At 39.7% G+C, this 17,134-nt stretch overlaps 1 protein-coding gene across 1 annotated transcript in view; it reads left to right on the top strand.

Annotated features, from left to right (window-relative positions):
* LAMA3 (laminin subunit alpha 3) overlaps nt 1-17,134 on the top strand; it is a 112,309-nt gene that overhangs the window by 74,499 nt on the left and 20,676 nt on the right. The window contains exons 42-53 of the mRNA XM_027887546.1: nt 3,561-3,670; nt 5,497-5,577; nt 6,977-7,083; nt 9,884-9,934; nt 10,326-10,477; nt 10,961-11,071; nt 11,169-11,280; nt 11,845-12,012; nt 13,098-13,294; nt 14,693-14,809; nt 15,350-15,501; nt 16,852-16,993. Coding sequence (XP_027743347.1) covers nt 3,561-3,670; nt 5,497-5,577; nt 6,977-7,083; nt 9,884-9,934; nt 10,326-10,477; nt 10,961-11,071; nt 11,169-11,280; nt 11,845-12,012; nt 13,098-13,294; nt 14,693-14,809; nt 15,350-15,501; nt 16,852-16,993 — 1,500 coding nt within the window. The remainder of the gene's footprint in view (nt 1-3,560; nt 3,671-5,496; nt 5,578-6,976; nt 7,084-9,883; nt 9,935-10,325; nt 10,478-10,960; nt 11,072-11,168; nt 11,281-11,844; nt 12,013-13,097; nt 13,295-14,692; nt 14,810-15,349; nt 15,502-16,851; nt 16,994-17,134) is intronic.

Genomic DNA, 17,134 nt, shown 5'->3' with positions numbered 1-17,134 from the left:
CTTGTTTTCAGGTTATTTTTTTCCCCAATAATTTTTGTTAGGTCCTGGTACAAAAAGTCACCAAATTAGTACTTATGGAAGCTTTTGTAGTTATTTTTAATAAACATGGGTCTTATCCTGGCATATGCAGTCCTTAGTGTTATACAAGTATACTAAGATTTACCAATGCCGACAAACAGGACATTCATACACAGCACAGTCTTTGCAGAATCTCGTGTTTAATCAGCTTCAGTGTACCTCCACAAACCATAATCTACAGCTAGATGGGTTAAAAAATGTTGCCCTAAGTAAGATGGGATAATAAAAGCTAGATTAAATAGAAATTTTTAGCTGTTACAGAAGGTGTAGTGGGGCAGATTTTGCTCCCTGGCACACTGTATTAAACCCAAAGCAGCCTCATGGGAGTGGATCAGCCCTCATAGCAATGGAATTGTGACATTTGGCTGACTGTGCTTCTCCAGTTTATATCCGTAATGCTTCTTCGAATACTTTGTTCTGAAAAATTCCCACTTTAAAACTTTTCGCTCATTTTTCATTTACTGTGTAAACAAGAGCCGTGCCAACATCTTTCGTGGTCTGTCTTTTCTGTTACTTCTTCCTTGTTTGCACCACATCCATTCTGCCTGTGGCACATTCCTGCGTGTTATGTCATTTCCCCTGACTTCGTCTGAACCAACCATGTTGCTTTGATGGAAACCATAAACCAATTCAGCGCATTCTGGGGGATGACTTACAGGCTGCTGCTTTGGAGCGGCAGGGCAGGCTGTGACAGGAAAGTGCTGCAGCAGAGCAAGAAAGATGAGGAAGTTTCACTTCAGATTAGAATTAGAAAGGCAAATTTTACTTTCACCTCATGAAGTATGTGACTTTTAGATTTCTCTTTATCCCCTCTTTCTCACAGCTGGATTAACTTTCAGATAGAGCTAAATCAACCCTTGGCCCTAGGACAAGATTCAGGCCAAGCAAAGTCATCCAGGATAATGCAGTGAAAAATGAAAGCCCTGAGGGCCTGTATTCCCAGTATGAGCCTCCGCCTAACCATTAGCAAGTTTGTGTCTCTGTAGGAGAGCCACGGGACAAAGACCTGATGTGGGGCAGAGAAGAAAAGGAGGCTTCCCACCGAGAAGCCACCAAGTTCCACATCCTAAGCGCAAAGCTTGAGCACTTGGCTGCCTGCTCCTCACCTGGAGCTCCAGGCCCCTGTACCAACATATGCCAGTGTCCTTCCAGCGTCAGCCTCCAGAGAAGACTTTGTGAGGGAGGATAAGACTGGGCTGACTCCTTCCTCTGTGGCATCAGTGCCCTCCCTAGCTCAGGCAATCACGATCCCACTGCTGCATACAAGTGGAAGGAGAGGAGTGTCCTGCTGCAATTCTGAAGTAGAGGAGAATGGAGGGCAGGAGGAGGTGGAGAAGGCTGAAGGGCTGGTTCTTATGTGTAGGGAAAAGCCAGCTCTCTGCCATTAATCAGGCTTTGTGATCCTCGTGGTCCCTGCCCTTCTCTTGGAAGGCATGTTCCCTCAGCAGCCCTATGGTGCTGAGACTTGCTCATCCCATGACATGTTGCTTCATGTCATGTAACATTTTGGACTTGATGATCTCAGAGGTCCTTTCCAACCTGGCTGATTCTATGATTATAACCACATGTGTTTCATGTAACCTCAGCGTTTCTGTTGTGGCCCTGACACACACTGCCTTGACTTCCTTATACCATATGGGTGCATATGCAGACAGTTGGGAGTTTTCCTTTCAGGATTTGCAATACTTGGTGGTTTGGAGATGCTGTGACTCCAGGGCTGTCTCTGGCCCTGTGAAACTTGAAGGAGGACCCATGAGGAAGCTGCTGCTCTGGCTTCATTCCACTGTGCCTTGGGACCTCCAGCCCTTAGATGCCATGTAGCTAGAGGAGCAACATGGCATATTTAGAGTGTCTTATATGTGAAATAGCTTAAATTTTCTTTGCAATTATGGAATTACTTCAGTTTCTACAGACAGAGTGAGCAAAACAAAAAACCAGGAGATAAACTTCAGGGGATGGGAGGAGGTTGCTCCAAGTTGAAACCAACACATATATTTTTAAATATATCTCTTTTACTCTTCTTGCAGTTAAATTTATTCTTCAAGATGATAAAAATTGACAGTAATTATTCAGAAGCAGTCTGAATTTTCCATTAGGGTTTTGCAGGAATATATGCACCAACTTTTATAGAGACCGCACTTTAAAATCGTTCCTTTTTCAAACATGGTGTCTTTGTGTTACTTGTTGTTTAATTTCATGTTAAATGTCTCATATGTGAACTGGAGCTTTTCCTGTTCGTTCCCAGAACTTCTCATAATTGAGCCAAAAATTCAGTTCTTTAACCAAAAACAAATTAGGGGTTACTACATGCAGAGTTTGAGGGAAGGGCTGTTGATGTGGTTAAGGGAATCTGGATATGAAGAAATGTGGAGGAGAACGGAGAGTAAGAGGAAGTGGAAGAGACAGAGCTATTTCTTTTTTGTAGGGAAAAATGCCCCTCTACTGCTAGTCATGGTAGTATGGTATTAAAACATAGCCCTGAGCTATCAAGGTCCCTGAAATGGAAGGGTAATTTGCTCAGTAACCTCTTGCAGCCAATTTCCTACTTTCTTTTTTTTCCATCTTTCACTTTATTTAGTACACCCTCAGCTCTGTGGGACACTGGATCAGTCTGTTGCACACTGAAGGCAAACAACTGTAGAACTTGGGAGTGTGAATGCCTCTTGAGTGTTGGTCACGTGTAATTTTTATGGCTGCTTATGTATTTTTATGCTGGTTATTTATTTGAACAACTTCTGTTTTAAATTAGCATCGCTTTAGGTAATGCGGAAGCAACTTGCTCCTCCTATCCCCATAAAATATAAATGTGTGACAATTAGACAGCATCAGAATTAAGAACATTTTTAAAACAAAATATAATTTCCAACAATTTTATTGTGGAAAAAGTGACTCAGTTTTATCCGTTTCAATTGTATTCCTAGTCTCTGCTTTTCATTATACCATTATTTTATTATTTCATTATTTATTCCAGTTACACTGGAGAAACTACGTGAAATTCAATTCTCATCTGAATCTATTAAAAGAAACAATTTTTGTATTAGTTTAATGGATTTTTTAAAAGAATGTGCTTGGGCTCAATTCATTGCATGCTTTTAAATTTTATCTGCCTTCTAATTAGTTTTGAGATGTGAAATTTAAACATCGTGGTTTTTTAAATTGGAATATCAAGGCATAGAGAGTGTATTAATCAAATGTTCCTTAACTAACCATGCATCTGATTGAATTGCTTTAAAAATATGTTTAATTTGACTTATTTACCAGTTCCTTTTCCACAACAGGGAGGAACTTGTGCTTTCTGCACTTAAGGAAATGACTGAAACTGCTCTGTCCTGGTTGTGAAGGCAATATGGCAATAAATGCTTGATTATGTGGAGGGAAAAGAAAATATCCTCTTAATAGATTAGCTGTATTTTTTTTAATAATAGTAGAGCCATGCTGAGTGGTAAAGCACTGCTAACTGTCTTGCTTGATTCCTTTTCAAGAACTGTCAGTATAATTCTGCTGGGGAGAAATGTGAGCGCTGTAAAGATGGATATTTTGGAGATGCCACTCAGGGTTCCTGCAGGGTGTGTCCTTGCCCCTATACAAACAGGTACAGTAAAAGCTTGTAAGAAGTCAAAGAGGGGAGGGGAAAAAAACCAGAAACAAACCCAAAAAAACCCTAAGCCCGAACTCTGCTGCCATAGGCAGATCTTCTTCTGTGTTCTCGTATTGCCCATCATACCCATTTGAGACACATTACGCTAGCAGTAAGTTGATGGTCGGTCTCACAGCTTTGCCTTTTTTAATAAGCTGAGCATTCTAATTCTCACTCAGACCCTAAACTTAATATTGAGTACACCCTCAGGTCGGTGGGACATGTGATGGGCTTCAGAGTCACGCTGCTTATAGCCTGGGGGAGCCCCAGGCAGCTGGAGTGGGCTTACACACAAAACCAGGAGTAACTCCTCCATTATGACAAATGTGGGTTGGAAGTCTTTTCCCTTAGTGGGCATACCCAGGATCTTTCTTGTTTACTGGAATGCAAGATGTTTAGCACTATTACTCTGGCTAGGAGGTAAGTAACAACTGTGAAATGAGCCTTTTATGAATTTAGAAAAATTGGCGAGATGCAAAAATAATATAAAAACATTCAAACTCTTAAGCATGTGTCTATAGCTCTGAAAGAGTGCAGTTGCTCTTCATGTGGAAGCTCTGTTGGAAGTGTAAACATGCTAAGCGGAAAAAATGAAACTTCCTTGGATCTTAAAATTGGGCAATAAATTGCATTTTAAATGCATTATAGGTTTAGGCACATTGTCACCATTGGTCAGTTTTGAAATGTGTTAAATAAAACCAAATTTTTTTTTTTAATTAAGCGATAAATTGCTAAAGGCACCATATAGTATTTGCCAGGTGCATTAGCAAAAACCAAGTAACCTGAAATAAGAGATTTACACTATCAGACAATAGACAGGTTTTTCATTTATCAGAGAACTCTCTGATAGATAGTTTTGACAGCCTCTTCTGCAGGTTCTTGCCTGAAGCTGACTGAACATGTTTTAAGAGTGCTGAAATACCTAGGGAGACCATAAGCCTGTGCAGTTTCATAACTGCACATTAGGGTAGTGAATACCATTCCTGATGTAGGAAATGCACTCCACCTGGCATTATTGGTGTTGACAGTCTTCCATCTAGTCAAATTATATGCAACTCTTAGTGCAGACATTTGTCTTGGATACACAGACTTGCTTTATCCAACTGTTCATAAATTAAAAAATGAAAACAGCAAATATGGCCTGCCCCACTTCATCTCCTGCCTTCTTCTTCCTGAACATTGGACAAAATAATGGTTTCTGTCCAAGTGAAATTTGAATCCAGACAATTCTGCTAGAAAGAGCAGAGAAAAATGTTCATTGTGTTAACCAGATACTCCCTGGGGATTCCAAACATGGTGCATAACTTTACTCAGCTTTGGCTAAAAATACCCTAAACAATATTAGCTACGTAAAAATATCCACTGATGTTGTCATCCACTAGAAAGGAAGAAAACAAAAGCAAAGCTGTACAAACAGGAGGAAATGTTGTCGAGCACAGGCTATTGATTCTTGCCTGGTAAGATAAAATAGCTACCCAGACTTGTTTTATTTTATGACATCACTACTAAGGTTTATTTTAGGCATTCCTTTGGGTAGTGAACTATTAATACTCAGTCCACAGGGTCAGGAAAGGATTATTTTTTAGTCTAAGGGAATAATTTACACAAAAAAATATGAAATTTCAAGGAATTAGTCACAGTAAATTATCTAGAGGCAATTAAATTAGCTGAGAAGTACTTTGGTGGTATAAATACTTTTTAATCTGAAAGTCATTAAACTGAACCTCAAGAGTGTAAAACCTATTTGATGATGTGCTCACAATAATATTTTCTTCTCGAAGATTTGCAACTGGCTGTGTGGCTAATGGTGAAGAAATTCAGTGTTTCTGCAAAGAAGGTTATACCGGAGTTCGTTGTGAACGGTAAGTGACTTGTTTCTCAAAGCTAAGGTTTTTGAGAGGCACCATAAAAGGAAGTTTGTCTGTATTGGGTAATACATATGGACATAAGGTAATATTGATTAATATATGTCTGTATTGGGTAATATATATGGACATAGTATGCACATGCTTAAGGAGTAGCTATTTACATGAAGAGCTGCTAAAGAGTGGTTCTCTAGTGTAATTCCAGTCATAAATCCAATGCTCCCTGAAGAAATGTAAGCAATTCTCCACAGACTAGTGACTACACATTTTTTACCGAAAAGAGAAGTGTCAACCTCTTTGCTTAAGTGCCCTATGCCTTGCCTTATCCTGCGCTCTGCTAATAACAAGTCCCACTTCTTTCATCCCTTTTCAGGTTAAAAACATCTTCCTGTTTCCTCCAACGTATATGATGGTGTTTCCAACAGCAACCATGTGACATTTAGCACCATACTCTTGATCTCAAATCATTCTGATGATTTGCTCCACAGTTGGAGCATACACACACCAGGCTGAAGCCATCTCTTTTGCTGGAACGTTGCAGCAGTTTGGCAAAGCCAAGGAGGAACAACATGGCAGTTTGAGGCAGGCAGATGAGTTTTAAATCCAGGGAGAACTTAAGCATAATGGAATGGTGTTGTCTGGTTCGGAAACTTGAGGCCAATAAGTCACCATGTCTCATCTGTAGACAGGAGCTCAGCAGGACACTGTCTTGTGCTTCAAGACTGTTACCTTAGACATCTAATCTGCAGGTTACAGAGACTTTCTCTTCTAGATACAACTATACATCAGCTACTCATCATGACCCTTTGATCCCACATTACCAACCTTATAGGTCTCAAAATAGAGTGCCTTCTAGGAGTATTAGCTATCTAGTCTGGACAGTATATTTTGCCTATGAGATATTTAGAGATCACACATACAGACTGCTTTGCTGACAGGTGGCAAGAGGAGGTATCACCCAGCCAGAAGGGTGATGATTTCATTCAGTGCCATTGCTGGGCTTGCATTGTGATCTTCATTATTACATGTTCTCTGGTTGGATCACAGACCAGAATGGTATGGTTTGCTGGGTTAAGCCTTGTAAATTCCTTGTGTATGTATGTATCTGTGTGCATTGTATTTTTTCAGGTTAAGTAAATTATTCCTATAAGAGCATTGTGGGAGTTCTTTTATTTTTAGAAAAAAAAATCTGCAGCACTCACAAAGATATTTTTAGCATAGTACAGAGGATACTGTAAACCAAAAATATATCCTTTCTGTTTAAGTCAAGACATGAAATTAAAAGTTCTTTAAAGTTTCTTCAGGAGAATAACTGGGGTTTTTGTTCAAGGGTAAGTATATTTCACAAAAGTAGCTTCAAATATTTCATCAAAATTACTTGTATCTCTTTATCTAGCTGTGCTCCAGGATACTTTGGAAATCCACAAAAATATGGAGGCTACTGTCAGAAATGTAACTGCAATAATAATGGACAGCTGGCTAGCTGTGACCACCTGACTGGAGGTACGTGAAGGCCTGTGAACATGGGAGAGAGCTTTTAGGAAGCAAAGAAGGAAGCTGCCTGGATAAGCTGAACTGAAGGAAAGATCTAGACTTAAAAGAAATGTAGAAAATATTTTACAAAATGTAAGATTCTCTAAAACATAGCACCATGGTAATGGATGGGCTGTCCTGAGTCATCAAGTTTACCCTTGTAAGCCATTTTATCCTGTATTTCACTTCGTAAATACTACCATTTTTTTTTGTTTCATGGCTACATTTTTAAATGCATCATAGTTCCTCTGCTGGCATGGTTAAATTATATCATGCCAGTCTGTGTTAATGGACTCATGAAACTGAGCATTCTCAATCTGCCTCGTTAAAATGTATTTGGCACAGATTAGTGACGTCTTTGGAGTCTGCATAAGGCACCGCCTTATTAGGTATTCAAGCTAACTGCATTTACAGTGGAAGCTTGAACCTGACCTCAGGAGGCTCTTTTATAAATCCAGCTACACACTGCTCTGCTAGCTAAGACATCCTTGATTTTCCCATAATCAGTCACACATATACTTCACTACTAGTAAGCTCTTATATAATACCATGGGCATATGTTTGCTTTATCTCTTATAATTCTGAAGTAGAGGGCCTGATCCTACATTCCTCAGACTGTCTTTACCTCAGTTCACCTCAGTCCCTTGGGATACTCTTTTCTATTCAGGAACACATAAGCCACTGCTCCTGAAATGACCTGGATTCTCCCGTATTTTCATTCTTCAAGAAAATTTCACTTTTCTTTCCCTGTAGACAGATTCTCCTCCTCATATGTCAGTGAAGTTTCCAACTATTAACTCCAAATATTTCTCTTTCAAATATGCTCTCGATTTCTCTGCATTGCTGTTCATACTGCAGTCTAGTAACTGCAAGGATCACATTACCTTTCTTTGGCCACAGAAATTAGAAAATCTGCAGGTGATGTGAACTGCTGTTGGCAGCTGGTGCAATTTTTCAATAGCTTGTTCTCATTTCACGTTTCATCATTGAGGTAATTCATCTCTATTACATTTATACCTTGTATGGAACAGATCCAACCAGTGTTTGATGTTTTATCATTCCTTTCTTCTTGAAGCAAGAGTTTGCTGGCACGAACTAATCCGTAGGGCAAAATTCAACGAGCCAGTTTGTTTTCCTCCAACTATACATTCTGAGCAACCCTCTCTTTCTCTGCATTAGGAATAAAACCCTCTGTGATCATCAGCACAGCATGTTCTAGCAGGTTTCTTTTGCGTGATGTTCGGCGCTTGGCCAGCACTTCACCATTTCTTGGCTGATGCTGTTTGAGCACGAGCTGTAATAATAGTTTTATTTAATTGGTACTTCACAGCGACAGCTGAAATGTGTCTGGTGTTAGCTGAATTACACAACACCAGAATTGCATGGGTATTTGAATTTCAAAATAATTTCCTTCATTCTCTTACAAATATATTCTTCGTGACTTGTCTGCTTTTGGCAGCAACGATCACTACCAATCCCATTTAACTTCCTGATGACTTAATGTGCTAGTGCAAAGGAAATGGCACATCTAGGCAGTTTGTTCCAGGCTGTTTCATGCTGCTGTTAAAGTTCAGGTCCAGTTTTATCACTGTACCCTCTCACAGTTGCAAGCTGTTGTTGACAGCAGCAGCCTATACCGAGTGCATCCTTTTCCTGCAGATTAAAAGACATAGAATGATTAGGGTTGGAAAAGACCTCCAAGGGAATCAAGTTTGAGCTTTGACCAACATGCACTGCCCTGTTCATTTTCAAGAGGAGATGATAATTTGGCAGTAAGACCAAGCCTGTAAAAGGGATTTGGGCATCAAGATGGGGAAGATTCCTGTCATCTGTGTGATACGATTTTTAGGAGCCAGTTCCTCTTCTTCCTCCCAGAAGTTAGGATCCCAGGATGTTACAATTCCACATTCACTTGGGGAGTGTTAGGCTTCTTGTAACAGGGTTTGTAAAACAAATGAACAAAATGAAAGAGCGCTGTGGAGAGGCAGTCGCTTGTGCTGGCCTGTTGGAAAGTCTGAGAGCAGTGTTTGTTACATACCACCTCAAACTGTGGCCCAAGCTCCATGCCTTGGTTTACATAAAATGCCTCCTTCCGTGCATACACTGTGGATTTCTCTCAAGCTTAATTAGTACCTTAATCTTGCAAGCTGTGACAGGTATGAAGGGTATCCATTAATATTTCTTAGTTCCTTGTGGGTGAGACATTCTTTGGGGAATCCAAATCTGTGGTTTGAGCATGGATACTAACGTAGGTAAAGGGGTTTGAACCTCTGTCCAGGGTAAAATGCTTTAACAATATAGTCATAGAATAATAAAATATCCTGAGTTAGAGGGGACTCACAAGTATCACTGATGTCCAGCTCCTGGACCTGCAGAGGACAGTCCCAAGAATCACACCATGTGCCTGAGAGCAAATACATACTGATGTCCAAAAGCTTCTTGAACTCTGTCTTGGCTTCAATCCCCCTGGTGTTATTCTAGGCAAATTCTAGGAATACGTTCAGCACACTCGAGGGCCTTCTGCTGCTACCCAAGAAACATATATTAGGGGATTACAGTAAGTTTTCTTTGAAGGATAGAAAAGACATTGCTTACAGCAATGCGTAAGTGGGAGCTGAATGTTTTGGCATGCTCAAACCTTCAGATCACTGACAGTGAGGAAGGGCAGCACTGTGTTTTAATGGCTGCCAACCATGAAAAGTGAGGGCAAAAATGAAATAGTATTTCCACAAGAAAACTTTGGTTACTAATGACAGTCTTGTGATTTCAGAATGTTTCAATAGTGAACCAAAAGATGTGGATCCCAATGAAGATTGCGACTGTAAGTAATAAAATAGAACTCCAATTGGATTACTTTCGGCTGGTTTCAGATGCATAGTGATGACCCTTTTAAAGGGCGACGGAGTTTAAAAAGGACTGGAGGTGTCCCGTAATAAACATTTTAAAAACAAACATTCAGCCAAACGCTTGGAAAAATGATTAAAGAGGCAGTCAGCTAGTCAGATGTAAATGGGATCTCCTTCTTGTTTCTGGCTTTGGTCACTGTCCTTAATACTGTGGGCTTTGTTGTTGCCTTTGTTCTTCAGGCAGCACCAGATGACAACCTGCAGAACATTTCCATTGCATCTCACTTATTAATGCGCTCAGTGAAATGTTCTCTGTGTCAAATATCAGCGATATGTATTGATTTCCATTGCTCATGCTCCCTCCAGCTTGCGATAGCTGTGTGATGACGCTGCTGAAGGATTTGAGCACAATCAGTGACGAGCTTCAGCTCATTAAGTCTCAGCTGCAAAATGTCGATGCAAGTAGCCACACGCTGGAGCAGATGAGACGTCTGGAAACACGCATCAAGGACTTAAAGGTAGGCACAGAGAAACAGGAAAGTGGATTTCAGATTAAGCGGATAAGAAATGAGCCCAGGAGCTTGGGTTTTTTGCAAGGGGATGGCAGCACTGGCCTTCACTTGTGGTTTCTATGTCATGCTCTGAAATAGAATTAGTATCCCTGCTTTTTCTTAGGCCTGCTCCCCTTGAAAGTTACATTTCTGAGGTTTCCCTCTAGCTCTGTGTTTTTTGAGCACTTCATGTCTCTGCATTACCGAAAAAACCCAGTACTCCAGTTGCCATTACCAAAATTAATTCTTAAAAAATGGTCTTTTTTGGTTGGAATAGCAGTTGCTATACTCACAGATAATAAAAAACAGGTTTTGGGAAGCAATTGGTCAGTTTTTATGTCAGTAATGATGATTTTATATACCTCGAATAAAGGTCTAACCAAGTGAATGTTTTGCTTTTTGACTCCTGTTTATGGCTGATTTAATGGATTATTTTTCCTTTCTTTTCAGGTCTTACTGAACAACTACCGTTCTGTTGTTCATAATCAAGGTTCAAAGGTAGATGAGTTGGAGACAGAATTCACTAAACTAAATAGTGATGTAAATGCTCTTCAGGAAAAGGTGACTTAATAAATCAATTTAAAAATACACGTCTCCTGACAATATATTGGCATGCTGTATCCAGATATTTTTAATCTAATTTTTTTTTCCTTGCTAGGCTGAAATGAACTACAAAGAAGCTGAGAGATTATTTAATAATTTTGGCCAAACTCATCAGAAGGGAAAGGATTTGGTTTCACGAATACAAATAGTTGTCAACAATATACAAGGTAAAAAATAGTTTCTAACTCCATAACATGATTTTGTTTTATGGAATCGTCTCAGTTTATTTACAGTGTTCTTAATTAAGCAGGACAGGTTTTCTTAGAAAACAACTTCATAAGTCAGAATTTAGTCATAGCTGTGGAATTCACTCTTCCTATTAGAAATCTATTATATAATGTTAGTTTAGGAGCCTACCTTCCCTATGGAGTGAATAGGGACAGAGAAGCTTCACCACAGGGACATTGAGAACAACAAATTGACTATCTTGACTTAAGTCTCGCTTTATTCTAGGTTGCCATCACAGGCTCTTTAAAGTTAGAAGCTCAAAATTATTGCTGTGAAATCGGTCATTTGGGACAAATTTCAACCTCAACGCCATCTTACTAGCTCTGGTTGTGTGACATGGAATACTTTTCATCTTAATAGAATTAATACAAAATGGATCAGCTTCATTGAGGAATTCAGGAGCAGGCCTGTCTATTTCAGAAAAGAGATCGGCCCTGTCATTTGTGTCTTTTGAATAGGCTTGAGCTCATTCTCTCTTTGACTTTGACAATGCTTTCTTTCAGTGCTCCTGGAGCAAATAGCTGGTACCAACGTGGAAGGTAACAGCTTGCCCTTGGGAGATGCCTCTGAAGAACTGGCAGAAGCTCAGCGCATGATGAATGAGATGCGAAATCGCAACTTTGGCCAACTTCAAGCCGAGGCAGAGAAGGAGCGAACAGAAGCTCAGCGGTGTAAGTGCTTATTCTCTCAGCTTCTTACTCTCTAGGAAAATCAGTCTTAAAACTGGAGCATTATTGATTTTTTGGGATGGAGTGCAGGGAGGGGCCTTTTGGAGTGAATCCCTGGGATCTGTAGCAGTTGTTAGCCAACAGGAAAGTGGTAGCTTGGGAGAGGATTTAAAGGCATTTTTAGTTTGTTTTGGAAGAAACTGAGTTGGGGAAGAAACCCAGTAGATCATTCTTTTGTAATTAGATCAATCTCAGTAAAATAAAGATGTAGACATTATAATACACCTGTGTACCACTTCTGTGTATTATAATATGTAGGCTGCGGTATGTACAGCTATTTTAGAGAAATTACAGGTTTAATTTAACAACAGATTTTCAGAAGCTGCTTGATTAGTTTGAGGGCCAGATCGTACAAGGATTAGGAAATTCAGAAGCTCTAGTTGCACTAGTTGTTCTCTGGTTTTGTGTTATCTCTGCACATGTTTGACTGGGACATTCAGAAACTTCATTCCAGACATGAAAGACAGCAAGAACAGCCCCCCTAACCAGGGGCATAGCTGAGGAATGTAAAAGATTAAGACTGATAGATAATTTCCCCCAACTTTGATACCTGCCTCTGGGAAACTCTACTGTATCTATTTTGCAGGCAGTGAAATACCACTATTAAGAGATTAGTTTGATCTCTTTTGTGTTCTAACACTCTTTGAGATTACATGTGCCCATATCTCTCCATTGATTGGGGAGGATAGATGTCTACATTGCAGTTGAAACTGCTGATGAAATTATGTTAGTTCCATATAAAAAAAGGAAAATTCTTTAGTATTTGCAGATCAGCCTCATCCTTAGGTAATTTAGAAAGTGTTTATCTGTGCTCTGTGTCTGCAGCAGCAAACTAGTGAGCAGATTTGATCCAAGGAGATGCTGAATACTGTCTCTGCTATAGTAACACTGAGATGAGCATTGCAAAGGATGCTCAGTGCCCACAAGCACAACTTTCTGATCCTAAATGCCAAGCCCTTTTGAATGAAGTTTGTTCTGCTTCTCTTCTTCTCTGAACAAAACTTTTCTTCTTGATCCTGATACTGCAGTACTGACACGTATTAAGAATGAACTACAAAAGTACCACCAAGAAAATCATGGGCTTATTAAAGCTGTGAGGGATTCATTGAATGAATATGAATCCAAAATCACTGACCTTCGTGAAGCTCTGAATGATGCAACAGGGCAAATCAAGCAGGCTGAAAACCTAAACAGAGATAATGGAGTTCTGTTGGAAGACATTAAGGTAATGTTGGGCTTCTGGAGAAGAAATTAAAACTTGGGAGATAAGAAGCTTTTGATTGCTGCTTTTGACCTTGCAAAGCCAAGCAGCGCTAATCCTTTAGACTTTCTCCAGGGTCTCTTTCCATCATTTGATATGTGTATGGATAGATATAAAAATAGTCTAGTCCCACTTGTGGTCTCTTTGTGTGACCAAGACATAACTGTCGTAAGAGCGGGGAAGAAGAGTCTCTCCCTAGCACTTCAGCTGCCTCTGGTGTTTTTGTTTCCTATGCTATATCAAATTCCTGATGCTGATGTACTTTTCATAGAAAGTGCTTTGAAGTATTTGGCTTTAGCACCCGTGAAAGATGGGAGCAAAAATGTGTGCAATACTGTTACATTATTTAGGATTAGCATTCTACAGAACTGCATCTGAGGTCTCATCAGAAATTTGACAAGAAACACATGTCCTTCCTGAGCAATGTTTGATTTTTAGAGCTGGTAAAATAGTGCAAGAAATAAGTGTGTGCTGCAGCACCCATTCTTTTAATTGTGATTTTGCTGAAATATATCACTGGTTTAGCACACTCGTGTCCATACAGTTTTCTAGCACTGCTTCAACAAAAGAATTCCTTCATTCAACATTCCATTTCAATATTTAATTGAACCTTTATGTTCATGGACTGGACATTATGTGTGTTCCATAAGCGTGCACAGTTGCGTTAAAAGTGTATCCGTATGTACAGGTCTTACATCTCCTGATACACTTCTGTGGTAGAGAGATTTGGCACGTTAAAATTATAGAAGCCCAGCTGAAGGGAGCTAGAACATCCTTACCTGCAGCACCACTTGTCTGACTGTGTTTGTGGTGTGCCATTATCCTGGAGCTACGCTGTGGGTTGCCACAGGGCTGCCTGAGACTGAGGGGCTTCAATCCCCTCGGAGCTTTCAAGAAGATAAGGTGGGGAGAGTTCACACCCCCTTTCTGGTAAGATCCCCAGATGAAGATATAGTGTAATCTTTTGATTTCTGCTTTTCAAAGAACACGAAAGATCAGAGTAGTCACCAGGGAGCTGTTTTTTAAGTTTCCAGGTTTAAAGTTTGCAGGTTTGAGAGATCAGACACTTAGATGGTCTGTCTCAACAGTCCATCTCAGCTGATCCATACTCCTTTTATGATGACTGCTAGTAACTAAACTACTGCAATCTGCTGTCCAGCTTTATGCTGTACTAGTGCAGAATCCTGAGTTTTCTCTTCTAATAGGATAGCATTATTTCTTAAACATTGTAGAGGCATTTGACTAACACAGCAACAGTACCTTCAGTAAATCCTACTGCCAGCTGGATTAAGTAGATATGGTTTTTCCTGCCCCTTATTTTTAACCCAATCACACGTTGTTCAACTTTTCTTTTTTCCTCAGAAACGGATTGAGGAGGCAAAGGTGCAACAGAATAGTGTCTTGACTGTTCTGAGCTCTGCCCGGTCTTCCCTGATGCAAGCTAACAGCGTACTTGGATTGTTGCAAAAGAGCAAAGAGGTATAGTTAATCTTCTTAAGACAAGGTTAAAAACCCCAATTTCCTACTGTCACTGTAATGGGTAGCATAGCTGGGAGATGGGGCTTGTTTGAGCCTCACAACAAAACATCTCACTGTCCATCCTGGATGCAAAAGGAGTCTGCCTGCACAGGTTTCTGTAAGGGAAGCTCGTTGAGGGTTGTCATCTGCCTGAGGAAGGTACTGAACTCCAGATGTCAGAATTTGGGAGAACGTCTGTGAGAAATACCATAGGCAATTGTGCTGTTCTTGTATTTCTTTCTGGGCAATTGTGTTTAGCCACAGTCAGAGATGGAATTCTGGACTAGAAGGACCTTTGCTCTGACTCAGGTTTTATGTAATGGGTCTGGATGCATAATGTAATAACTAACACTTGTTTCCAATAACCTGCAGATTAAGTTGGAATATAATGTTTTTCCTCTTGGTCTCCTCAGATGCAAAGTATATGTAACACTAAAGTAGATGAGTACAAAATCAAGCATGTACAAATACAAATAAAATTTTATCTTTATAAATCCATAGGAATATGAAAGCCTGGCTGCTCAGCTGGATGGAGCAAGGAAGGATATGAATGAAAAACTGACAAATCTCTCATCAGCAAGCAAAGAACCATTGGTAGTGAGGGCTGAGGAACATGCCAAATCTTTGCAAGACTTGGCTAAACAACTGGAAGAGTATGTTGCCATTCCTATAAATGAGTAATTTTTGTACAGAACATCCATGGTTGTAGGGGTCTGTCCGTAACTTCACTTGCTTTAATAACCATTTGCAAAGTTAGAGAGAAATTAAGTTGGTCTTTTTCTATGTCTTCGTAATGTAGAGAAGTTTTCTTCTTTCTCCACAAACCAGGTCTTACTGTATTTTTACTGATTTTTTTTCCCCCAGAGGTGGGAACTCCCATGATACTTTTTTATACTATTGCACTAACACTTCATTAACATCTTACTAACAAGAGAAAGTCCTCATGTGCAGAGTAGGAAGATGTTTAGCATATCTTTTTTGTAGAGTTATTTCCAGTACTCGTACTCGGGGATGCTTTTATGATGTCAGTGAACTGAGGCAAATAATTGGAAGAAATGTTATCTTGGCAGTCTTCAGACACACCTGCTTAGCATTACTGAGGAAAAGACTTCCTATAGTTTTCCCATCCTTCAAGAAATCTTCTAGAAAGGCAAAAATATGATAAACTTGATAGGAATCAAGTGTTTCTCTTTCCATTTTTTGTACTTTGTGTGGGAATTATGAGAGTTTTTGGAGGCCTTCTGTGATACATCAGAAGAAAATGAGAAAAAAAATGAAATCCTGATTTATTTTTTCCTTTGCAAATTATTTTCATTTGTCATTACACCAATGAGCCTCAAAAAGTTAAATTCCAAAATACCTAACTCAACTGGAAAATTCTTAGTCAAAAACTCCCACATTTTCTTTTTTTTTTTTTTTTTTTGTTAGTTTTCACTGTTATTTTTTTCAGTTAAGAAGACACTGTTCTCACAGATACAAGGCAGCTAATACTGGACAATTGTGTAGTTCATGGGGAGTGGGTAGAAGAGATTTTTGTCTGTGGTTTCTGAATCCAGAGCCGCTGCGCTGGTTCTTGGGGAAAACAAAAAGGTCTTGTAGTTGCTCCATTTTTGTGCTTCATTATGATGCTGGAGCAGCCAGAGATGATCTGGAATCTACAGTTCTATGAATTCCTCTTAACTGAAATATATTTGGAGGGCTATGATTGAGGTGCTGTATTGACCATGCGCTTTGGTAAATTCTCTCAATCATTTAAATGCTGTTTTGGAGGCCCACAGTTGTGCTTTTCCACATGCCTGAATTTATTCACTCTTCAGAAGAATCTTTGCATATTGGTCTGCCTCCAAGTTTGATATTTTTGCAGAATGAAGTTACAGATCTAACTGAAAAACATTTTCTGTATTTGCATTACTTAGAAAAGCCCGAGTTCTGATCTGTTCAGAATACTTCTCAAAGTCCACAGTCTTTGCAGAAGGCTGCATTTTTTACCCTTTTTCCCACAGAATTAAGAACAGTGCCAGGAAGGATGAGTTGGTAGGCTGTGCTGTGGAAGCTTCTACTGCCTATGACAATATTATTAATGCCATCAAGGCAGCAGAGGAAGCAGCCAACAAAGCTGGGAAAGCAGCTGACTCAGCTTTATTGGTAAGTACCTGTAAGTGGCCAAATGATGGTAAACTTGTTACAACCAGATTTTCATTTTCTTTAACTATCAGAGAGGCACCAAAATCAAAGACCTGTGTATCTCAGCATGCTTTATTTGTCCGTGACCATTACGTGAGTTGC

Source organism: Empidonax traillii, unplaced genomic scaffold (assembly GCF_003031625.1).
Source record: "Empidonax traillii isolate 1590-97213 ecotype Southwest subspecies unplaced genomic scaffold, ASM303162v1 scaffold215:size2007263, whole genome shotgun sequence".
Lineage (NCBI taxonomy): Eukaryota > Metazoa > Chordata > Aves > Passeriformes > Tyrannidae > Empidonax > Empidonax traillii.
The sequence above is the reverse complement of the archived record's forward strand: the minus strand, read 5'-3'. Positions and strand labels throughout refer to the sequence as shown.